Source organism: Syngnathus scovelli, chromosome 4 (genome assembly GCF_024217435.2).
Source record: "Syngnathus scovelli strain Florida chromosome 4, RoL_Ssco_1.2, whole genome shotgun sequence".
NCBI lineage: Eukaryota > Metazoa > Chordata > Actinopteri > Syngnathiformes > Syngnathidae > Syngnathus > Syngnathus scovelli.
The window spans coordinates 22,184,490-22,206,099 of NC_090850.1; the positions used below are offsets into that span (position 1 = coordinate 22,184,490).

The 21,610-nt window shown below is 37.6% G+C and overlaps 4 protein-coding genes and 1 long non-coding RNA gene across 6 annotated transcripts in view; 4 read left to right on the forward strand and 1 right to left on the reverse strand.

The window, feature by feature from the left end:
* Positions 1-3,439, reverse strand: part of LOC125967743 (uncharacterized) — a 136,460-nt gene extending 133,021 nt beyond the window's left edge. The window contains exon 1 of the long non-coding RNA XR_011086704.1: positions 3,310-3,439. This is a non-coding gene — a long non-coding RNA (uncharacterized lncRNA). The remainder of the gene's footprint in view (positions 1-3,309) is intronic.
* A 5,024-nt stretch (positions 3,440-8,463) lies between these two features.
* On the forward strand, positions 8,464-9,908 carry LOC125967741 (glycine N-acyltransferase-like). 2 transcript variants are annotated; one of them, XM_049719063.1, is made up of 5 exons: positions 8,464-8,658; positions 8,811-8,918; positions 8,990-9,113; positions 9,285-9,405; positions 9,465-9,908. In XM_049719063.1, the coding sequence occupies exons 1-5, from the start codon at positions 8,581-8,583 to the stop codon at positions 9,868-9,870; spliced, it is 837 nt and encodes a 278-aa protein (XP_049575020.1). In that variant the 5' UTR covers positions 8,464-8,580; the 3' UTR covers positions 9,871-9,908. The 2 variants fall into 2 exon arrangements, with proteins under 2 accessions (XP_049575020.1, XP_049575021.1); XM_049719064.1 differs by having other exon boundaries at positions 9,468-9,908.
* A 388-nt stretch (positions 9,909-10,296) lies between these two features.
* On the forward strand, positions 10,297-11,796 carry LOC137840226 (glycine N-acyltransferase-like). The gene is made up of 5 exons (XM_068650454.1): positions 10,297-10,374; positions 10,510-10,617; positions 10,704-10,830; positions 11,199-11,319; positions 11,391-11,796. Exons 1-5 carry the CDS (start codon positions 10,297-10,299, stop codon positions 11,794-11,796), a joined length of 840 nt encoding a protein of 279 aa, XP_068506555.1.
* A 418-nt stretch (positions 11,797-12,214) lies between these two features.
* LOC125967740 (glycine N-acyltransferase-like) lies at positions 12,215-13,907 on the forward strand. Its single transcript, XM_049719062.1, has 5 exons — positions 12,215-12,306; positions 12,452-12,559; positions 12,646-12,772; positions 13,223-13,343; positions 13,415-13,907. The coding sequence occupies exons 1-5, from the start codon at positions 12,229-12,231 to the stop codon at positions 13,818-13,820; spliced, it is 840 nt and encodes a 279-aa protein (XP_049575019.1). The 5' UTR covers positions 12,215-12,228; the 3' UTR covers positions 13,821-13,907.
* A 312-nt stretch (positions 13,908-14,219) lies between these two features.
* On the forward strand, positions 14,220-17,040 carry LOC125967742 (glycine N-acyltransferase-like). The gene is made up of 5 exons (XM_049719065.2): positions 14,220-14,327; positions 14,480-14,587; positions 14,674-14,797; positions 15,102-15,222; positions 15,294-17,040. The coding sequence occupies exons 1-5, from the start codon at positions 14,250-14,252 to the stop codon at positions 15,694-15,696; spliced, it is 834 nt and encodes a 277-aa protein (XP_049575022.1). The 5' UTR covers positions 14,220-14,249; the 3' UTR covers positions 15,697-17,040.
* The last annotated feature ends 4,570 nt before the right edge of the window (positions 17,041-21,610 follow it).

Below are 21,610 nucleotides of genomic sequence, written 5' to 3' on the forward strand. Positions count from 1 at the left end.
CTTATTTGGAAAGACAAGTAGCCGTTCCACATCATGGAAGTTTAGGATTGGCCAACAGGCAAGGTTAACGTTGGAATTGCAGAATTTCCTTCAACTCTCGCGACCAGATTCAAACTAGCACTCCAAAAGTAGAATGTGCAAGAAGGCTTCTTTGATAAAGACTTTTCTCAGTTCAAGGTTGCGGTAGAGGTGAGATGCTTTGGTGGTGAAGATTATACAAATGATAACATGCTCTAATTATTCGACTCTGTAATTCTCTCAAGGTTTGTCTTTTTTTGTGTCCCCTCCTCCCCTGACACACATTCAGAGGACAAAGTAGAAAAAAAAAATTGTTCTTAACTTATTAAAACTTGACTTGGAATGACACAGCCAACAAAGTTTGGTATAGTTTCCATTTACACTTCGCTTCCATTTAACACAGAAATATATTATGAAGAAATATCATCTCAATGTGCCCCACTGGCCGACTTCACAATGGCTACATAAGGTAGCTCTCGATTTTCAAGTGTTCCTTTCCCCGGATCCAAGTTGACATTTTTAGTCATTAAAGATTCATGTGTCCATAATTTAAAGCCAGTTTCAGCTGTCAGTAAATCACGCCACTTTGGTGTGCATAGCCTCCAACCCAAGCCAGCAATGCAGTCAAACTGCATATTTTCAATTGGTCTTTTATCGTGGGAACACTCCGATTGTTAAGGTGAGGAAGGTGGTGGACACGTCAAAACAGTCAGACTGACCCATTCGTACCTACTGTCAAATTTTGGTGTCAATTATAGCCATTAAATGCTGATTTTTTTTACATTTTGCAGAGTTAAGGGACTGGAAAATCAATCTTCTGTAATGTATTTATTAATTTATTATGGATAACCTGTGCAAATAATTTTGCTGTCTAAACAGCTTTGTCACATGTTCCATTTGTGACTTGGATCATTTTGAAAAAAAGTGCTCATTAAGGCCTTTCGTGTACAAAAGTCCAATTATGAGTTCAGCTCATTAGGAATGGGAGCACAAATAAAAGTGTTATATTTGTATTTTGTCCAGTGAATGTAACAGTGGTGATTATTTGTGTGTAAAAATGCTGAACCCAAATCTGGAATAATTATTTTGAGGTCTTGTAGCACTCGTTTGAGTCTTGTGGGACACACACAGTGTTGTGATAGCATCTTGAAGAATGAATGTGAAATTTTCTTGACATTCATACATGTGCAGCACAACCAAAATGTGACGAAAAAATCCTGACACTTCCATTTAATGTTGGTATTAAATGAAATCCTCTGAGCTGATACAAATGTTGAAAAGCAGACGGTCTGACGTTAAGCTGGCTCTTGTGTCCTCCAGTCACTAAAATGTTGCATACAACATTGAGTTTTACAAAATACTTGGATGCTTCTCTCCTTCACTTATTCTCTCACTTCATCTCCATGTCCTCTATTTTCCTTTTTCCTCCCCAAATCAGCTTCCACTGTCCTGAAATACGGGTTACCCTTAGGAGAAGGATAATTATTAACAATTAACATTCATAATGATGTCTCCGTCCCTGGACAGCCTTCGCAGATACTCAGTCAAATGGATTTAGAATTCAATTTTGACTTTACATAATCCAATCAAAAATGCAGTAGCGGCATTATATAAAAAAAGACAAACCCTTTCTTGTATGCTCAGTATAATTTCTACAAGTCATGTACGACATCATGTTTTTTACATTTTACTTGTTGGTTAGGTTTTTTCCAATGGGTCAAATGTGTTTGTTAACATGTTTGAGGTATTCTCTTTTCCTTGAGTCAGAAAAGCAACGCAAAGCAAAGAATTGAACCAAACTGATTATAGACAAGCTGTTGCCTCCAAAACCTGCCAACATGTGACTAACCGGAAGATCTTGATCATGTACTTTATCATTCAAGTCAGCATTGGCAGCAGTTTGCATTTTGATGCTCATATTTCCAAGCTGTTGTTGGCTGTTGCTTCTCGCAATTGTAGTAGAAAATTGATGGATGGGGAAAAAAAAAAAATTGCAAATGTGCATTTTAAATCAGTCAGCTGTGCATCACATCTGCATGCGAGTCTTCAACTGTCGCTAATTTGTGCTACAATAATTCCATCCCTCATCAATGAAAGAAAAACAATGTTAATTGATAATATCTATATAAAAAAATAAACGAAGATAAAAAAAATACTCATTTCTTTTCTAAAGCCACAGTCGAGGTGGCCAGATGCAGCTGTGGCCGCAGGTTGCCGACCCACGCTCGGACCGATTACCCCAAGAGTCACGGGCTAAACACCCATCCTCCAGTTCTTGCATTATGTCCGTGAAGCGGAATTCTCAGGGTGGTGACACGGACATATCAATAACTTTCTGCCAGCATCGAGTTCAGGCCGAGCTCATACAAGCTGTCAGTTGTATTTGACAGAGTACAATAAAGAAGCTGTCAAATCCACAGACATTTTAAGGCCACTGGGAAAGTAATCCACGTGGAAGGAAGTATGTATGTACATCTTAGCAAACTGTCAACAGTGTTAACACATAACTTCAACCCTAGAGTATTTACTTTTATAACAGTAGACAATCCTGTTCAACAAACTCACTTTCAATGCTTTGTTCAAAAGACAAACTCATCATTATTGTAGCACCCAAATGGCAACTGATTCAAGTCAAGTCAAGTCAAGTTTATTTGTATAGCCCTAAATCACAGACAGTCTCAAAGGGCTTCACATAGCCAAAATTGACAATTATTCTCAAAGCATCCCCTGATCATAAGCTCCCAAAAGGGCAAGGAAAAACCCTGATAAAGCAGGTACTCCACCCATAAATGTTTTTAGAGTCTACGGCACTGGCACATGCCTAAAGGCAGTGCTGAAGAATTTAAAAAGTAGCAGGAAGCTGTGTGTTGTCACTGAGATGAACCAGCCTTATTCAGAAGCTTGAAACGCTTTGATGAATTTAGCTTGGTAACTTGAAGGCTCCGAGGTATCAATAGCCCAGTAATCTTCCACCAATGGCCACAAAAGGTCATTATCAACGCTTGAAATGGGCCAGTCCAAAAATACCAGGACTCAGTTTTAACCTCTAGTGTACCTGGACTTTTCTCATTCTACAGTGCTCTCTTGTTGCATTTCTCTCTTGCACGTGTTGATTTGAGTAGCCTAACAATCATTACATATTAAAAAAACATTTCTGCCTCTGGCTGTGGTTTATTTAGCATGTCATTTACATATGCACACAGGTAACTTGCTTATAATTTAATGCGCTGTCAATGGAAATTTTAACTTCATTCAATCCATTCATTTATTAATATAATGATCTGGTGTTACCTGCCACATAATTCATCTGGCAACAGTCGACTGTGAGGAGTTTCTGCACTGATTTGTTTGTCACTGGTTTTCTTCTCCCCAGCCCAAAGTTGTCAGCTAATTGGGACACTGCACAGGTGTGTGCCTGAGACTCCGCCCATTACCTGGACCAGGTCTTGGAAAAATACTGGGGGGAAGAAAGGATCATGGCACTGGTCATTTATGATTTTTTTTTCCTTTGGAACCTTTTTTATTATTATTATTATTATTAAATAAATAAATAAATACATGAATAAATAAATAAATAAATACATAAATGAATAAATTAATAAATAAATGAATAAATAAATAAATAAATAAATAAATAAATAAATAAATAAATAAATAAGCAAGCTATTTGTATCATGTAACCGAATAATTGATAGATGGCAATCATATTCTGGTTTGTAGTCTATGACTGTAATCATGACCAATTATTTACCGTAACCAAATGATTGGTTTCATATTGTTTTTGTGTCTCATCTAATGATGGTTTAAAATACTTTGTGCGAAAATAATTGGCTTTCCTTTCCTCCGGGGTTGATTCAGCGGGAGAGGTCAAAGTGTGAATATTCAGCGGGCCTCGCCTGTGTTTTGCATCAAATTTTTATCAAGACATAATTGTGATAAATGATGCATGTAATCAAGCATTAAATAATGCTAGAATATGCAAAGCTCCAAAGTTTAACAATGACTAGCATCCGCCCTTTGTCCCGAGGCGATAGGTGCCATCTGGCCGCAGCCATTACCTGTGACCTGAGTGCCAGACTCCTTAGTGAGCGAGGAAGCTCAACATCGGCAGGTCAAGCACCCCCCACACCCGACCACATGGACGCAACCTTGCCAGAGGTGTTAGGGGACAAATTACAATTTTGACAATGCCGCATCCTCAAGGTTCTTCTCTCATGTAGGCAACTTGAGTATCATACCAGAAAGTTTACTCTCAAACACTGAGTGATTATTTCTGCAACACATGTTGCTAGGATACAGATCGCTGACATCTTCCGTATACAACATCATATGTGTGTGTAGCTCTAGAGCAAGGATGCAAATTTTAAATTAAAGTTGAAAAGGTAAAATAGTAGAAGCCAGTGATTCCTCCGAGCAAATAATGTAATTATCTTTTGATATCAAATATTCAAGCAAATAAAATGATCTGCTGACTGGACACATTAAGGATTACATCGGCCAAATGAGAAAAATTGCTGCGCTTCTTCTGCAGGATGTAAATAGATTAATTTAGCACACAATTTACAATTTACCACATCGCGAAGGTTGATTTTTCGTCTTTAAATATAGGTAAGGAAAAGCAGGTGCGCGATGTTAAGTGCAGTGTGAAAAGGCCCTAACAGCCCTGTTATTGAGGCCACTGCTCAATTCTGTCTTTTTCAAATCTTATTTTATGCTATAATTAGTCACCTGTGCACCCTTATTTCATATGAATACAATGTCATTTCTGAATATTTTATTTAGATGATTAAATATGGAGGTTGCAGCCTTTCTTCAGAAAGTTCAAAATGAAGCATAATTGCTTTTACAACATGTGAAAACGACACTATGAACAAGCAGCAATAATATTTTAACGCTGGATATTTTGCCACTGTGACACATTTCTGGCAAGTCTTTAGTCTCTCATATAGTTATTATGTAAATTTGCTTTCAACAGGTTTGGTCTATTTGACAGAGAGAAGATTTCAATTTCTATAATTTGCATCTATGCAATTGAGTGCTAAGGACATGTTTCAAGTGCTGGAAAGTGAAACCCAGATAGAAATAAGACAAAGATAGAAAATGTGGGCAAGAGGAAATGAGACACGTAAGGAAGCAATCGGAGCCCGGTTTCGTAAGTACTATTTGAGGAGCGAGATAGAATTGTCTAGGGGTGACACGTTTTTCAATTGTCATTTCCTCTCGTTTATTAACTCCTCGCCTGCCGGAGTGTTCCTCAAGAGCAAATTCTGGCGACAAATTTTGCAGGATGTCACATAATGGAGAGATAAGAATGAAAATAATGAAAATGTCTTGTTCTTATTAATTAATCTCGAAATGGAAACACCACAAAGCATTGATTTTTATTTTCTCCATTCATTCATCAGTTATCTACCAAACCCCGCTGTAAAAATAAATAGAATTTTCTTGAAAAATCTCATGTTCTTAGTCATTATTTTTTTAAATAGAAATACACAAAGAAAAAAGAAAATAAATACCACAAAAGACAGATTTTGATTCCGTCCATTCATTCATCAGTTATCTACCAAATCCCGCCGTAAAAATAAATATAATTTTCTTGAAAAATGTCAGGTTCTTAGTCATTATTTTTGAAAATAGAAATACACAAAGAAAAAAGAAAATAAACACCACAAAAGACTGATTTTGATTCCGTCCATTCATTCTTCATGAATCCACAGAATAAATATTTTTTCCAGGCACCTGAAGACGGCCTTCTTTTGTTTGCAACCTTATTTAAGATGCAGCAAAGGAGCCCAGCCTTGACATTACAGTCATTTGGACTTGGCATATCTGTTAAAGACTAATTAGTGTGAAAAAACACTGTCAAGATACCATATGGCGGCAATGACAAAGCAGCTTGCTAAGGTCTGGTGCCGCAAAGTAGACTTACAAAAAAAAATGTAATGCAGAAAAGATGCTCTGCGTCTCGTAAGGTACACCCTATGCAAATGAGGTCAAACATTATCATTTTGACATATTTGTTTCACGTTAACCGAGCGAAGTTTGTGCATGTGTTTGTGTGTGGGAGGGAGGGAGGTGGGTTCGGTGTCAATGCCTCCATTATTTATTTCCGGCATCGTCTCCACCATACGTATTAACGAGGGAAATAGCAATTGACATGCTCAATAATCTGGATCTTCAAAGTGTAATGTGATTTCTTCCAAGTATGGTTTCGATGAGAGGGTAGAGCACGGGGTCAGCGATATCCCAGGGGATTATGCTAATGCTGAATGAAGGAACATGAGTATTGTCCTCAGTCAGATGAGACAAATCCTTGTGTGATGACGCTTTGTAAAACTCTTTTGTTTGTCTTTCTACCTCACCGTCCTGGAGCTACTGAAGTATGGCAAGAAAAAAAAAAAATCGGTGAGTGAATTTGGATAAAATAGTGAGGTGGAAAAGTGACTGGTAGGTTTCGGAGTGAAGGAGAAAATTAGAAGTTGCCAATTGTTTACTTCAATATGTGTGGTATATAGCTATCAAGAAATGTACAGCAACAAGCTCTGTGATAGAGTGGTACACAATAAATAGAGTATCAAAACATAACAGGAAATTACACCAGGGAGTAACAAATCGCAACCAGAAAGATCAAGTGATGATGGGACCACACTGAAAAACGAAGAAAAAAAAAGAAATATATTCTTTATGGTGCCCTTGTTCAGTTGTGTGTACCATGACTCGCATTTTGATTGCTTTGTCCAAAAAAGTCACAAGTTGAAAAAAATAAATCAAACTATCATACCAAAAATTCTATAATTTTTTTGAAAGAATGCACTTATTTATTTTATTTTTTACCTGTTTGTTTTGATTTTACTCTTGAATCATTTACTCCTGCCTTGCAGGCATACGCGGGCCTTATGCCGACCCGATTAAATATTATCAGCACACGCTGCGGGCGAGTAAAACGCTGCGGGCCTCAAATGTGATGTAGCTTGAAATCTATTTTAAGTACTGGTTAATTAAATCAAATGAGAAATGTATGTGTCGTTAATACTCTGCAGCTACTTCCATTGAAAAGAAGCATTTTCTCCCTTACGATATTTTCAGTAGACTCCAAACAATCTTTGGGAATCACTGTATGACTACACCTTCACTGCATTGTAAAGAGAGAGAGAGAGAGAGAGAGAGAGAGAGAGAGAGAGAGAGAGAGAGAGAGAGAATTTATGTATTTTAAAAAAAAAACTGTAAACTGAACCATTCAAAACAATTTACACCGAACCTTGCTCAATATGTCCTCCGTTGGACAACTATCTTAGGGAGTGTCTTGGGCTTTTGGCCAATTTCACTGACACCGGAAAGGAGGGAGGTAATTGCATTTCGGGCACCTTTTGGACATTTCCAGTTAACGCTATTCCATTTGGCCTTCATGGAGCCACTGCAACGTTTCAGAAAATGAAGGACAAGCTTTTGAGTAGCACAGCAGCTGATGCTGCAGACTATTTGGATGATGTGGTCTTTTACAGCAACATCACTTTCCTCATATAGGGCAAATATTAAGTAGAATGAAGGATGCAACCCCGAATTTCTATCTATAAAAATTTACACTTGCTGAACAAGAATCAAAGTACCTTGGCTTTTTTGCTCGCCAAGCGGTTCATTCGTCGACTGGTTGGCAAAGTGGATGTCATTAAAGGGCCAAGACAAAGACATTAGAATATATTCTGGACTGTTACCCATCATTTTGGCGAACAATGCTGTCAGCTGGTGCTCATCTCAAGCTTCTCCTTTGCTAAATCGTACACTAACAAGCTAACCCTCATTATCCCTAACATGAATGCAAGCGCTCCCACCTTCAGTGTTGTTCAAGGTGATTAACCTTGAATTTTATGCAAAGTGCATATGATTTGCAAATAGAACACACGCAAGGATTAGCTGTTAATTAAAATTATTATTATTATATTTCATATCATTAAAGCTTTGAGCTAATTATAAAACAGGTCTTTTCTAGTAAATGTATTCTGTGGTTCGTATAATTGTAATCATTTCAACGGTTAAAAAAAAAATGGAGATTTGCAATTAGCTAAAGCCAACCATTGACACAATGTTATGCAAACATCAGAGTGCAAAAAGGGGGGAGGGTCAAAAATCAAATCCACGAACAAATGTTACTTGTTCTCAAGAATGGAAGATAAAGTTATCGAGCAAGATAAGGCAAAAATGTTTCGCTAAAAACATGATAAAAAAAAAAAAACATTTTCCTTAGCATATTAGACCTTTCTTGTTTCACATAAAACTCTGATCTCAGGAGAAAGGCCTGCACTTGACTGACTATTTTTGTTAGCATTAGTTTGTCACCATCCTAAAAAATATGCTTAAGACATTTTTTTCAGAAAATTGATTTGATTATATGAAGGTCAGGGTTAAAATTGAATAAAAGTTGAAATAAGGACAGACCGATATGAATAAATATGCGTTGAGAAATCCAAAATAAACAATTGTTCTGGGAGTGTCAATAATATTCCAAGGTGTGGTCACATTCGAAATGTGAAAGAGCAACTTGACACTTAATGCGCAGCAAACAAAATGATCATCTTGGAGGCATTTAAGGACCTGACGTTGATGAAAAACATCCTTCATCGAGAGCTACCACAGTCCATTAATGTAATGCATTGGGTTTCTCTGTATTTGCTTTTTATTATTACTATTCTGCTACTTTTATTTCATTCGTTTATTTTAAAATTTCCAGTTAATATATTCATCGTTGGGCAACTCGATGAGTGGCTGTAATTTTGCTGTGCTCGATTGTGCTTCAGGTTCTTGGTGGATTGCATCATATCCTGCGAAACAACGTGTTTCAACTAAAGATGTGCGTCGACTCCTGGCCGACGTTCAGCACGGCCATCTGCTACCATCAAAACCAGGTAGAGAACGGGATACGGACCGGTTGGAGGAATAGATTTGCTTGTTTGGTTGACATGTGAAGAATATGCAGATCGGGAGCAGTTTTGTGGAGCTTCCCTCCAAGTACAGCATCTTCTCCAAAAACCAAGACACTTTAAGAAGTCTGCTGAGTGATGACAAACTTGTCAAGTGGAAGAACGGAATTGAATTTGGAGGTATGAAACAGTCAGATTTGACCAAAAGTAATCCTCAATTGATTGTTTCCGTTCGTCTTCGTATGCCAGCGATTGGCAAGATCAAGTCAAAGTTCATCCAAAACATTTAATTGTGATCATTGCGAGCTGTTCAGTTTTACATTAACTTGTTACAAATTTTGTTCTTTTAAGTTTCAAATCATCACTCTGAAATCGTCCGCGAAATTGCTTCTCTCAGAGGACTCCATGTTGAGGAAGATGGAGGTTACCATTCCTACATCAACTACAGCCCAGAGAAGTTGGACATGCCAGAGTAAGAAGAAGACAAGTCATTGAATTATCTTTGTTCATATTCACTTATTTCTTCATTAGCAGAAAGACGTCCACGCTAGCAACATCTACTTTGAATGAGTCCCATGCAGAGCTTGTGGTCCAACAGTTGCCTTATGGAGGAAGCGAGGAGATCAATCGAGTGAAAGCATACATCCAACATCTGCCAAACTGCTGTGTGGTGGATGAGAAGGGACATCCCGTGTCTTGGCTACTGACAGATGAGTTAAATGAGATGAGAATGGCTTACACTCAACCAAAGTACAGACGGAAAGGTCACTTTCGAGATATGATGCATACTCTGATCCGGCAAAGGATATCAGAAGGTTTGCCCGTCTACTGCCATATGCATAAAGACAACGCGGCCGCTATTGGATTTGCGAATAAGGCTGGCTTCACCCGTGGTGAAGAGACAACCTTCATGTTCCTGAGTGCATCTGAGAAGTAAATTATCACCCAAAAATCTCTGTGTTTGGAAACCACAGACCTTGGAAATAAAAATAAATAAATGTCATTGTACGTGTCTCAATGTGTTGTCCTTTTCAGATTGCATTCTTTCGTTTTCCATCCACTGTTTGTCCTTTACAAGGCCAAAGAGGATTCTCTGCCCGTTCCAAAGGTTGACAACCATTTGGGCTTTTAATTCAACTAAAACACATTTTTTTCATTGGGAAAACAGATTTTTTTATTCTGTCATCTTTTTAAAACAATGGTCACACATGGTCATGATGATTGACAAGACAGCAACAGGTATGCTAGGGCATGCATCTAAGGGTTAAAAAGAAATTTCCAAGGTGTGGTTACGTAACAAAATGTGTATAACTGCACCGACACAAACAGTTTGAGACAAACAGTCGATTTGCATCCGACTAAAATGATCATCTTGAAGGCATTCAAGGACCTGACGCTGATGAAAAATATTCTTCATCAAGACTTACCCCAGTCCATTAGTGTAATGTATTGGGTTTCTTTGTATTTGCTTTTTATTGCTACTATGACGCTGCTTTTATTGAACTAGTTTATTTTCAAGTTTCGAGTTGATCATTGGGCAACTCGATGAGTTATTCTGCGCTCGATTGTGCTTTAGGTTCTTGGTGGATTGCATCACATCCTGCAAAGGAACGTGTTTCAACTAAAGTTGTGCGTCGATTCCTGGCCTACGTTCAGCACGGCCATCTGCTACCGTCAAAATCAGGTAGGGAAAATGACATGGATCGATTGGAGGAATTGGATTGCTTGTTTGGTTGAGGTCTACATGATCTTGGAATGAATGATTTGCAGATTGGGGGCAGTTTCAAGGAAATCAATGAGAAATACAGCATCTTCTCCAAAAGCCAAAACTCTTTAAGACGTCTGCTGACTGATGACAAACTTCAAATCAAGTGGAGGAACGGACTTGAATTTGACGGTAATTGAAGGAGTTTGAAACAAGAAACTTTTACTCACTGTAATTCCCTAGCAGGCATTTTAGCATCCGTTCTCAGTATGGGTGTGAATGTTTGTGTGTAAACATGATGAACACTCCGAGATATTTATTGTTTGGTTCACCCGCTTGTAACCAGCAGTCTTTTTCGTAAACTGCTTTTCTGTTCAAGCTTAGTTGATTTCGAAACACTTTTTTAAATTTGGGCTTGTTATTTGATTGGTGGATTCAAATAAGTATTCAAGTGAGGGTGTTTATATTTTGTTGCTTTACACTTGCCTCAAAAAAATATTGGAACAGTGAGGTCAAAACGAGGGAAATTTAGCCTTTATGAAATATTTTTTCTGTTTAAGTTGCAAATCATCACTCTCAAATCATCCGTGAAATTGCATCTCTCAGAGGATTCCATGTTAAGGAACATGGAGGTCACCATTCCTACATCCACTACAACCCAGAGAAATTGAACATATCGGAGTGAGTAGAAGACAAGACATTGAATTATCTTTGTCATCTTTCTTCATTTACACTCATCCACTCATTTACAGAAAGACATCCACGCTAGCAACATCTACTTTGAATGAGTCCCATGTGGAGCTTGTGGCCCAACAGTTATCTTTTGGAGGAAAGAAAGAGAACTTCAATCGAATAGAAGCCTATATCAAACATCTGCCAAACTGCTGTGTGGTGGATGAGAAGGGACATCCCGTGTCTTGGCTGCTGACTGATGAGTTCAATAGCCTCAGAATGTCTTACACTCAACCAAAGTACAGACGGTACGGTCATTTACAGCATATGATGCTTACTTTGGTCCGGCAAAGAATATCGGAAGGTTTGCCCGTCTACTGCCATCTCCATAAAGACAACGCGGCCCCTATTGGACTCGCGAATAAGGCTGGCTTCACCCGTGGTGAGGAGACAACCTTCATGATCATATCTGATAAGCACATCTGAGTAGTAAATTACTCCCTAAAACTCTGTCTCTGTTTGGAAACCACAGACTTTGGAATAAAACAGAAATAAATGATTATTGCAAATGCCTGTGCGGTCTCTTACATGTCTAAATGTGTTGTCCTTTTCAGATTGCATTCTTTCATTTTTCCATCCACTGTTTGTTCTTTACAAGGCCAAAGAGGATTCTGTGCCCGTGGTTGACGACCATTTGGGCTTTTAGTTCAACTAAAACACAATTTTGAAAACTGATGTGTTTTTTTTATTCTGTCATACATACTTGGAACAGGGATGGTTGACAAGACAGCGACAGGTGTGCTAAGTCATGCATCTAAGGGTTAAAAAGAAATTTATAAGGTGTGGTCACATTAAGAAACTTGTATAACTGCACCTGCCGAACAGTTTGATACGGACAGTCGATTTGTGGCCGACAAAATGATCATCTTGAAGGCATTCAAGGACCTGACGTTGATGAAAAATATCCTTCATCGAGATCTACCGCAGTCCATCAATGTAACGTATTGGATTTCTTTGTATTGGCTTTTTATGGCTACAATTGTGCTACTTTTATTGGACTAGTTTATTATAAAGTTTCCAGTTGATCATTTGGCAACTCAATGAGTGCGCTGTAATTTTGCTGTGCTCGATTGTGCTTCAGGTTCTTGGTGGATTGCATCATATGCTGCAAAACAATGTGTTTCAACTAAAGATGTGCGTCGACTCCTGGCCTACGTTCAGCACGGCCATCTGCTACCGTCAAAACCAGGTAGGGAAAACGACATGGATCGATTGGAGGAATTGGATTGCTTGTTTGGTTGAGGTCTACATGATCTTGGAATGAATAATTTGCAGATTGGGGGCAATTTCAAGGAGAGTCACGAGAAGTACAGCATCTTCTCCAAAAACCAAGACACTTTAAGGCGTCTGCTGACTGATGACAAACTTCAAATCAAGTGGAGGAACGGACTTGAATTTGAAGGTAGTTGAAGCAGTTTGAAACAGAAAACTTTTACCCACTGTAATTCCACTCAATGTGGGTTTGAACATCATGAACACTGCAAGTTATTTATTGTTTGGTGCGTCTTTTTCGTGAACTGCTTTCTTTGTTCAAGCTTGGTTGGTTTCGAAACGCTCTTTAAATTTGAGCATGGCATTTGACTGCTCCACTAAAATGAAGTGGTATTCAAGTGAGTGTGTTTATATTCAGTTGATTTACACTTGCCTCCCAAATTATTGGAACAGTGACGTCAAAAGAGGGAAAATAGATCACTGTTAGCCTTTATGTAAGGACAAAGCTGTTGATTTTGCTCTGAGCATGTATATCTGCTAGTTAGTCTCCACTGTTTAAAAATAATCTATGGGATGTGATTTAGTTTGATGTGATGTATACAATTGAGGGGAAACAATTTTGCTCTTTTGTCTATTTAAGTTGCAAATCATCACTCTCAAATCATCCACGAAATTGCTTCTCTCAGAGAATTCCATGTTAAGGAAGATGGAGGTTACCATTCCTACATCAACTACGGCCCAGAGAAGTTGAACATGTCAGAGTAAGTAGAAGAGAAGTCATTGAATTATCTTTGTTATCTTTCTTCATATGCACTCATCCCATCATTTACAGAAAGACATCCACGCTAGCAACATCTACTTTGAATGAGTCCCATGTGGAGCTTGTGGTCCAACAGTTGCCTTTTGGAGGAAGGAAAGAGAACTTCAATCTAGTAGAAGCCTATATCAAACATCTACCAAACTGCTGTGTGGTGGATGAGAAGGGACATCCCGTGTCTTGGCTGCTGACTGATGAGTTCAATTGCCTCAGAATGTCTTACACGCAACCAAAGTACAGAAGGAACGGTCATTTACAGCATATGATGCTTACTCTGACCGGGCAAAGAATATCGGAAGGTTTGCCCGCCTTCACCCATATCCATAAAAACAACGCGGCCCCTATTGGATTCGCGAATAAGGCTGGCTTCACCCGTGGTGAGGAGACAACCTTCATGATCATATCTGATAAGCACATCTGAGTAGTAAATTACTCCCTAAAACTCTGTCTCTGTTTGGAAACCACAGACTTTGGAATAAAAGAGAAATAAATGATCATTGCAAATGCCTCTTACATGTCTAAATGTGTTGTCCTTTTCAGATTGCATTCTTTCATTTTTCCATCCACTGTTTGTTCTTTACAAGGCCAAAGAGGATTATGTGCCCGTTCCAAAGGTTGACGACCGTTTGGGCTTTTAGTTCAACTAAAACACAATTTTGAAAACTGATGTGTTTTTTTTATTCTGTCATACATACTTGGAACAGGGATGGTTGACAAGACAGCGACAGGTGTGCTAAGTCATGCATCTAAGGGTTAAAAAGAAATTTCTAAGGTGTGGTCACATTAAGAAATTTGTATAAATGCACCTGCTGAACAGTTTGATACGGATAGTCGATTTGCGGCCGACAAAATGATCATCTTGAAGGCATTCAAGGACCTGACGTTGATGAAAGATATCCTTCATCGAGAGCTACCACAGTCCGTTAATGTAATGTACTGGGTTTCTCTGTATTTGCTTTTTATTATTCCTATTCTGCTACTTTTATTTCATTTGTTTATTTTAAAATTTCCAGTTGATATATTCATCATTGGGCAACTCGATGAGTGGCTGTAATTTTGCTGTGCTCGATTGTGCTTCAGGTTCTTGGTGGATTGCATCATATGCTGCAAAACAACGTGTTTCAACTAAAGATGTGCGTCGACTCCTGGCCGACGTTCAGCACGGCCATCTGCTTCCGTCAAAATCAGGTCGGGAAAACGACATGGATCGATTGGAGGAATTGGATTGCTTGTTTGGTTGAGGTCGACATGATCTTGGAATGAATGATTTGCAGATTGGGAATGATTTCAAGGAAATCAATGAGAAATACAGCATCTTCTCCAAAAACCAAAACTCTTTAAGACGTCTGCTGACTGATGACAAACTCATCCAGTGGAGAGACGGACTTGAATTTGAAGGTGGGTGACGCAATTGACAGTTTGACTCCAATGTTAATATTTGAAGAAGGAACATTTTCATATATGCTGATTTGAATTTGCCTTCATTATTATTGAAACAGTTTGTTTTGCTGTAGGCAAAAATGAATAAATAGATGTTTAATGTCAAGATTATCTTAGTCTTTAGTGTTTTAGATCTTTCCTCTGAGCATGTATATGTTAGTTAGTCTTGGTTATTTTAAAGTAATGTACGGAATGTGATTTAATGTGACGTATACAATTGAGGGGACGCAAAAAACGTATTTTGTTCTTTTGTCTATTTAAGTTGCAAATCATCACTCTCAAATCGTCCGTGAAATTGCTTCTCTCAGAGGAGTCCATGTTGCGGAAGATGGAGGTTACCATTCCTACATCAATTACAGCCCAGAGAAGTTGATCATGTCAGAGTAAGTAGAAGAGAAGTCATTGAATTATCTTTGTTATCTTTCTTCATATGCACTCATCCCCTCATTTACAGAAAGACATCCACGCTAGCAACATCTACTTTGAATGAGTCCCATGTGGAGCTTGTGGTCCAACACTTGCCTTCTAGAGGATGGAAAGAGAACTCCAATCTAATAGAAGCCTATATCAAACATCTACCAAACCGTTGTGTGGTAGATGAGAAGGGACATCCCGTGTCTTGGGTGCTGACTGATGAGTTCAATGAGCTCACATTTACCTACTCTCACCCAAACTACAGACGGAAAGGTCACATTAGCCATTTGCTGTTTACTTTGATCCAACAAAAAATATCTGAAGGTTCGCCCGTCTTCTGCCAAATCCATAAAGACAACGCGGCCTCTATTATAGTCATGAGTAAGTCTGGCTTCATCCGTGGTGTGGAGACAACCTATCTGATGGTGAAGGCTGAGGGGTAAACTTGCAAATCAAAGTATTTGCTTTGAAAAAAAATATCTTGAATTAAAATATTAATAATAATTCATTAAATTTGTATATCGCTTTTCAAAAACCCAAACACGCTTATAAAAATATATTTATAACAACATCAATAGATGACCTTGATACTAGGTCTACATTTTTGGGCCTCATCATGAATATTAAAATATTCTTCTAATGAGAAAGAGCAGCAGTGTTGAAAATAGCACAAGAAGATTTATCTTTCCAAAGCTACAGAGAGAAAATCTGGAGAAGACAAATTTAGGTGTTGTAATTCGTCAATTAAAGCCAATATATTTTCCGAGTCAGGACTGACTCCCCCCGATTCAAATATAGTTCTTCGTGATAAATTCAATAAAATGGTACTTTGCAGTTAAACACTGGATGTAATGCACTCCTGAAAAATTAAAGGCAGAGCAAAAATGTCAGTTCAACATTCATCTCAGCGACCAAATATGGTTATACAATCAAGTTAAGGTGGAAGAGATAAATTGGCCTTAGTGGAGCAGCTATTCCCTGCAGTTTGAACAGTGTGAAACAAATGTCCTGTTTGTTTCAACCCATAATAACAAACGATCAGTTCCAATTAGTGTTTGTCTAACCAATCACCTGCAACTTCAAAGTTGTCATCTTTAAAAATAACCCAATGTGGGTGGACTGAAGTCCTGCTTGTACTGTATATTAGCATTTAGTGCCTACTATTTCTTTTAAAATGGTAATTTTCACAACAGAAGAAAATGTTAATCAGAATTGTAAACATAGATTCATTGGGCATCTTGTGATGATAGTTGCAGAAGAAATGTTTTTGACACAATGTCAAATAAAATATGATAACTGGACTACATTCTCAGTAAATGCAATTTTGGTGCAGTTATTTTTGTTATCAGCGGTTTCAACATTTGTTTTATACCAGGAGGATTACATGAGAACAAGACGTCCTGTGAAAAATTATAATACTATATTTACAAAAGGTTTCTCTCTTTAAAACAGAATATCTCTCACAGCAATATGTTTCTAGTTATCGGAGATGTGACATTTTTGAATAAATGTGGGTATGATGAGAATGGAGAGGATGTCTACTTTCTATGTATATGTTATTTTCTTAATACAGTAATAAAATTATATGTGCAAAACATGTCGAGGCTATTGGACAAAAAAATAAAATAAAATGCATTCTGTCAGCCCACATCATTTCAGTTAACATAAAAAAAAATAACTGCTTATGTGGCTCGCTTCTTTTTTCTTTGGCTTTTTGAAGACCGAAGAGAAAAAAAAGATGTGCGGGGAAAAAAAGAAGCATAACCTTGATATTAAAGAAATCTGTCCAACTGTTGATTCTGCCAAGTGATGTTTCCAGTTTGATTCCAGTCCAGTACATATATAATTATAATATTCAGATTTAATATAAAACATGAATATACACTTGAAGGTTTCAGGTGGCAACATTTTGGATTCTGAAAGTAAATGATGATAAAATTGTATGGAGTCTAAGGTCGAAGCGTGGCGGAACGCATTGCGGTTGACCTTCAAGGCATCAGTTTAGTAATTTTCTGAACTCCTTCAGCAAAAAAAAGGCAAGTGCCCTTGAAGAATTTATGTGACAGAGGCTTCCAATTCACTTGCAATTCTCTGCAGATGCACAAGTCCGACTGACATTTCTTATTGAGCTGGTACAAATGGCATTTCCCCAGACAACTTGTTAACTTTTAAAGGTTGATGGATTCAATACACATCTGCCTCAAATAAGCAGTGGATCAGTGTGAAAAACAAAGCTCAGAGATTAGCCGCTGTCAGCTCAAGGATGAGATGTGCAATTTTGAGTGGCAAAATGTGAACGCCATTTATCTGGTGACATGGAACACACTTTATTGATCTACAAGCATTTGTCGGAACCAAGACCCTCATTTGAGAATCTCAGCTACTGAAGTCGCTATCTTTGTTCGCAAGCCCTTTTATATAAACAAAACCAAACCGAAAAATAAACATTAGGCTTTGTGCTTTTATTTAGCAAGTCAAGAATATTAAATCATACACAAACTTTGTTAAAGTATAAATACAGACAAAAACTTGGCTGTGTGTTTATAGTCATAGTTTCTTTCGGCGGGCCATTAAAATTGTCAACCCAAGTAAATTTACGAACGTCTCGTATTATTTATTGTATCGGCTACACAACAAACTGATGACTAACTAATTTTCAAAACAGACATTGTTCAAATATTTAAAAAAATATGAATGTAATAAAAATTGCTAGCAATATCTCTATTTTTTTAAAAGTGAAAACAATTTGTTATTTCAGTATTGACATATGAATTTGGTGCACAATTTGTCCGGCCACATAAAATGATGTGGTGGGCCGTATCTGGCCCCCGGGCCTTGACTTTGACACCTCTGAGCTACAAGGATGCTAAATTAATTCATTTTTGTGAACCACATCCTCTTTCTGCAGCAACCCACGTGTTTCTTGACAGACAATACTGTCTAAAAGTCGTAAAATATTTTATCAATTTAAATAACGAATTAATCCCGAGTAAAAGAAGTTAATACTCTGTGGAAAAAATTTCATTGGCAAGGACATTTTCTTGAAGTTGGTGAACATATTTACCTTTGAGACATTTCTGTGATTAAGGGCTATATAAATAAATTTGACTTATCTTGACTCACAGCTCAAAAGGGAATTTGGCCCATTCCTCTTTACAGAAGCTCTGGAAATCCTTCAAGTTTCTGCTCTGCTGCATAGAAAGATTAATCAGTAAAAATCCAAACGTCTGTGTTCCTGACAAACATTGCAAATAAATCTTAAATACCTGAAAAAAAAAGACGTCATCGGGTTATGATGACGTAGATATGGCGGCAGTATGTCAAAAAGGTTATGGGTCCAATTCCTTAGCCAATGACCTACATCTCTAACATCATTCTTATTTGAATATTCGTTGAGGTTATTAACACATTGTGTTAATGTGCTTTAAAAACATAAATGTCGAGGAACAAAAGCAATATGTTGCATGTCTAAAAGTTAACAATTGCTAATAGCCTAATGAAGCCATGTTTAAATTTGCATCTAAGCTTCCACTCAGCCAAGAAAATGTCCCCTAGACAGCCTGCATGGCTTTGTTTTGTATTAAACCCGGATTAGATTTTTGCCATAAAATATGAGCTTTCAGTTAGGCCTTTTAATGAAAACGGTGCACGTGTGTGTGCATGTGTGTGTGCACCAAAAGGAGAGTAAAAGGAATGACCAGTTTGTAATCCAAGAAAAAGAATTGGACATTCTTCATATTAAAAAAGAAAAATGTTCAGTCCGTATTGAAAACTTGTGCAAGTAGTTTGCATTATATTTTAACTGGCCAGCATGTCTTGCAATTATATATATATTTTTTTGCATTTTGTACGTCTAGGGCAGCAATGTTGTAAGATGGGAGCTTTAACCGAGGTGTGACGTTTGACACCCAAGTCTCTCTTCCTTCGTCGTTATGTTCAAAATTGCCGCTGAGAATACTATGTCACCCTCAATGATGTTCCCACACGTCTAATTATTTGATTGCGGGATGCCGCCGTCCCTGTCAGTGTGCACAGCTTCACAAACCTCACTCATGGCTTATGTGTAAAAGGCAAAGGCGGATAAATGTCAATTCGACTGTTGCAGCTCAGATGCGGCATTTTGTCGCTGCACTGTGGCACACAAGCAATTCCAAATTGCTGTTCCCGCATTTATGCTGATTGCGATTGACTGCCAATGGTATGATTTATAGATTGAGCGTGACATATTGTTACGGCCTTTGTGATAGTAGTTACCGGAGTTATTTGAGTAGACAAAAAGGACAACGGAGTCCTCAGTGTATGGAAGTGTGTGTCGTGACAGCCTTGATGCTGGATCTGCTCAAGGGGGTGCCTGACAAGTAAAGCTGCGATATGATATACGCCAGAAGGAATGAAAGTAGTTATTTTGGGGGTTTTTTTGCACAAAGCTAAAATATACGAGACAGGGTGACTGCATGAAGAGTTTCAATAACTTATTCCGGCTTTGGGGCATTGAAATCTTAGTGCATGAACAAGAGAATAAATATAAAATAATTCTTTGCATTTGTACGTCCTTACAATGCTGCAACAAAGAAGTAAAAAAAAAAAAGAAAACCAAAAAATATTATTACTATGCAAATAATGTTATAATAATTGTAAATATTTGATCAGTTTTAATATTTGATACCAAAATGAAAAGAAAAAAAGTAAAAAAAAGAAGAAAAACAAAAACATTGAATTAATATGCAAATAATATTGTACTAATTGTAAACATTTGATCAGCTCTAAGATTTGATACCAATATAAAAATAAAATAAATAACTAAAATAAAATTAAATAACTAAAGTTTGCTTAAAACCTTGTTCAGCTAATCCATAAAACATTTTTCTACAGTCGTTGGCAAAACATTTCTGTCTTGTGCTTTTTCCCTTTAGGGAAATAAGTGGGAAGTAGGTCATGCCTTTTTTGGACTAACCATTTTCTGTTGATACATCATGAATATTTGATGAACGTAAAGTCCCGTGTGGATAAGAGGAAATATCAACGACTCTGCGGAAGTTGTAAAAGATGATGTAAACACAGACTTTAACAGCAGTTAGCAATACTGTAAAGCTACAAAAATGTGTTTTGCATAGCTCTCCAGTTTTCTTACACAATCCAAAAGCACCAACGCTCGCTTTTTTGTAATGTCATAAATGGGAGTTTATCATGAATTAATAATCATTTACCAATACAATTTTTTTTTACCTCATCATATTCGAACTGAGAAAAGCAAAATGTTTTCAACATGACCTTAGATGATGTCCTCCAACGACTTCTATTTTTGGACTAAAACCAACACGAAGCGGTGATGCATGTTTTATTATGCATTAATCGAGACACCCTACATTTTACACTTATGACCCTAAAAGCATCAGGCTTTCCAAGGGCAAAACAGCTATCATTGCACTTTGGAAGATTAATGCCAGGCTTATACATAGGTCACCTTCTCGACTGTAGAAGGACAGCACGGAAATATTACTGTATATTCAGTTGAACCTTGGAATGTATGATTGAGTTGTTTGGAATAATTGGAATAAACAAAATCAAAATATATACCTGAAAAAGGCTAACTATTTTGCATTTTAGTAGCAGAGAAAAATCATACGATCTTTTTTGCCACACCGACGTTGGTTCAAAACAAAATCAAAATGTTCTCACGAGGCAGGAAGGCATAGCCTGCTATTCAAAACATTACTTATGTATTTAATTGTCAATTTTTGTGACGCTATTGGTCAACAGTAAAGTAAAAATGGCTGAATTGTAACATTGATCAATTTTAACCAAACCTAAAATTTAATGGACAGACCATTGTGAGTTTCAGAGTGATATTATCGACGATTTAATCCATCCTTAAGGTGTACAACATAACAAAGACGGTAGGTGTGACCTTCTCAAATGGTGGAGGACAGTCAAAGATTTATGTCACAGTTGAGAGCTTCTGTTGGGGAGGCTGACAGATGGATAATCCTGTGGTTTAAACTTGGCAAATATTGATCCGGCGGTCCTGCGTTGCAGGCTTGCCGACCTGAAATTGGGTGAAATAGATTATTCTGTAGAGTCAAAAAGAAGACAAATGAGGAAGAGCAAAATATGCTATCTTGATCATCGGACTGGATAACACTGAAAGGGTGCATAAGCGTAGCCCCATTTGAAGATCGTTATTCGGTCAACGTTGGTCTTTGCATTGTGGCTTTAAATGCATGTCTTCTCATTCATCAAAGCCTCTAGTAACATTAACCTTGATAACGTAGCCTCAAATGAGACTTGAAATGAGACTTTGGTGGGTCATGTAATCAAGGTGAGTGATTGCTACTATATTAAAAAAAAAAAAAGAAT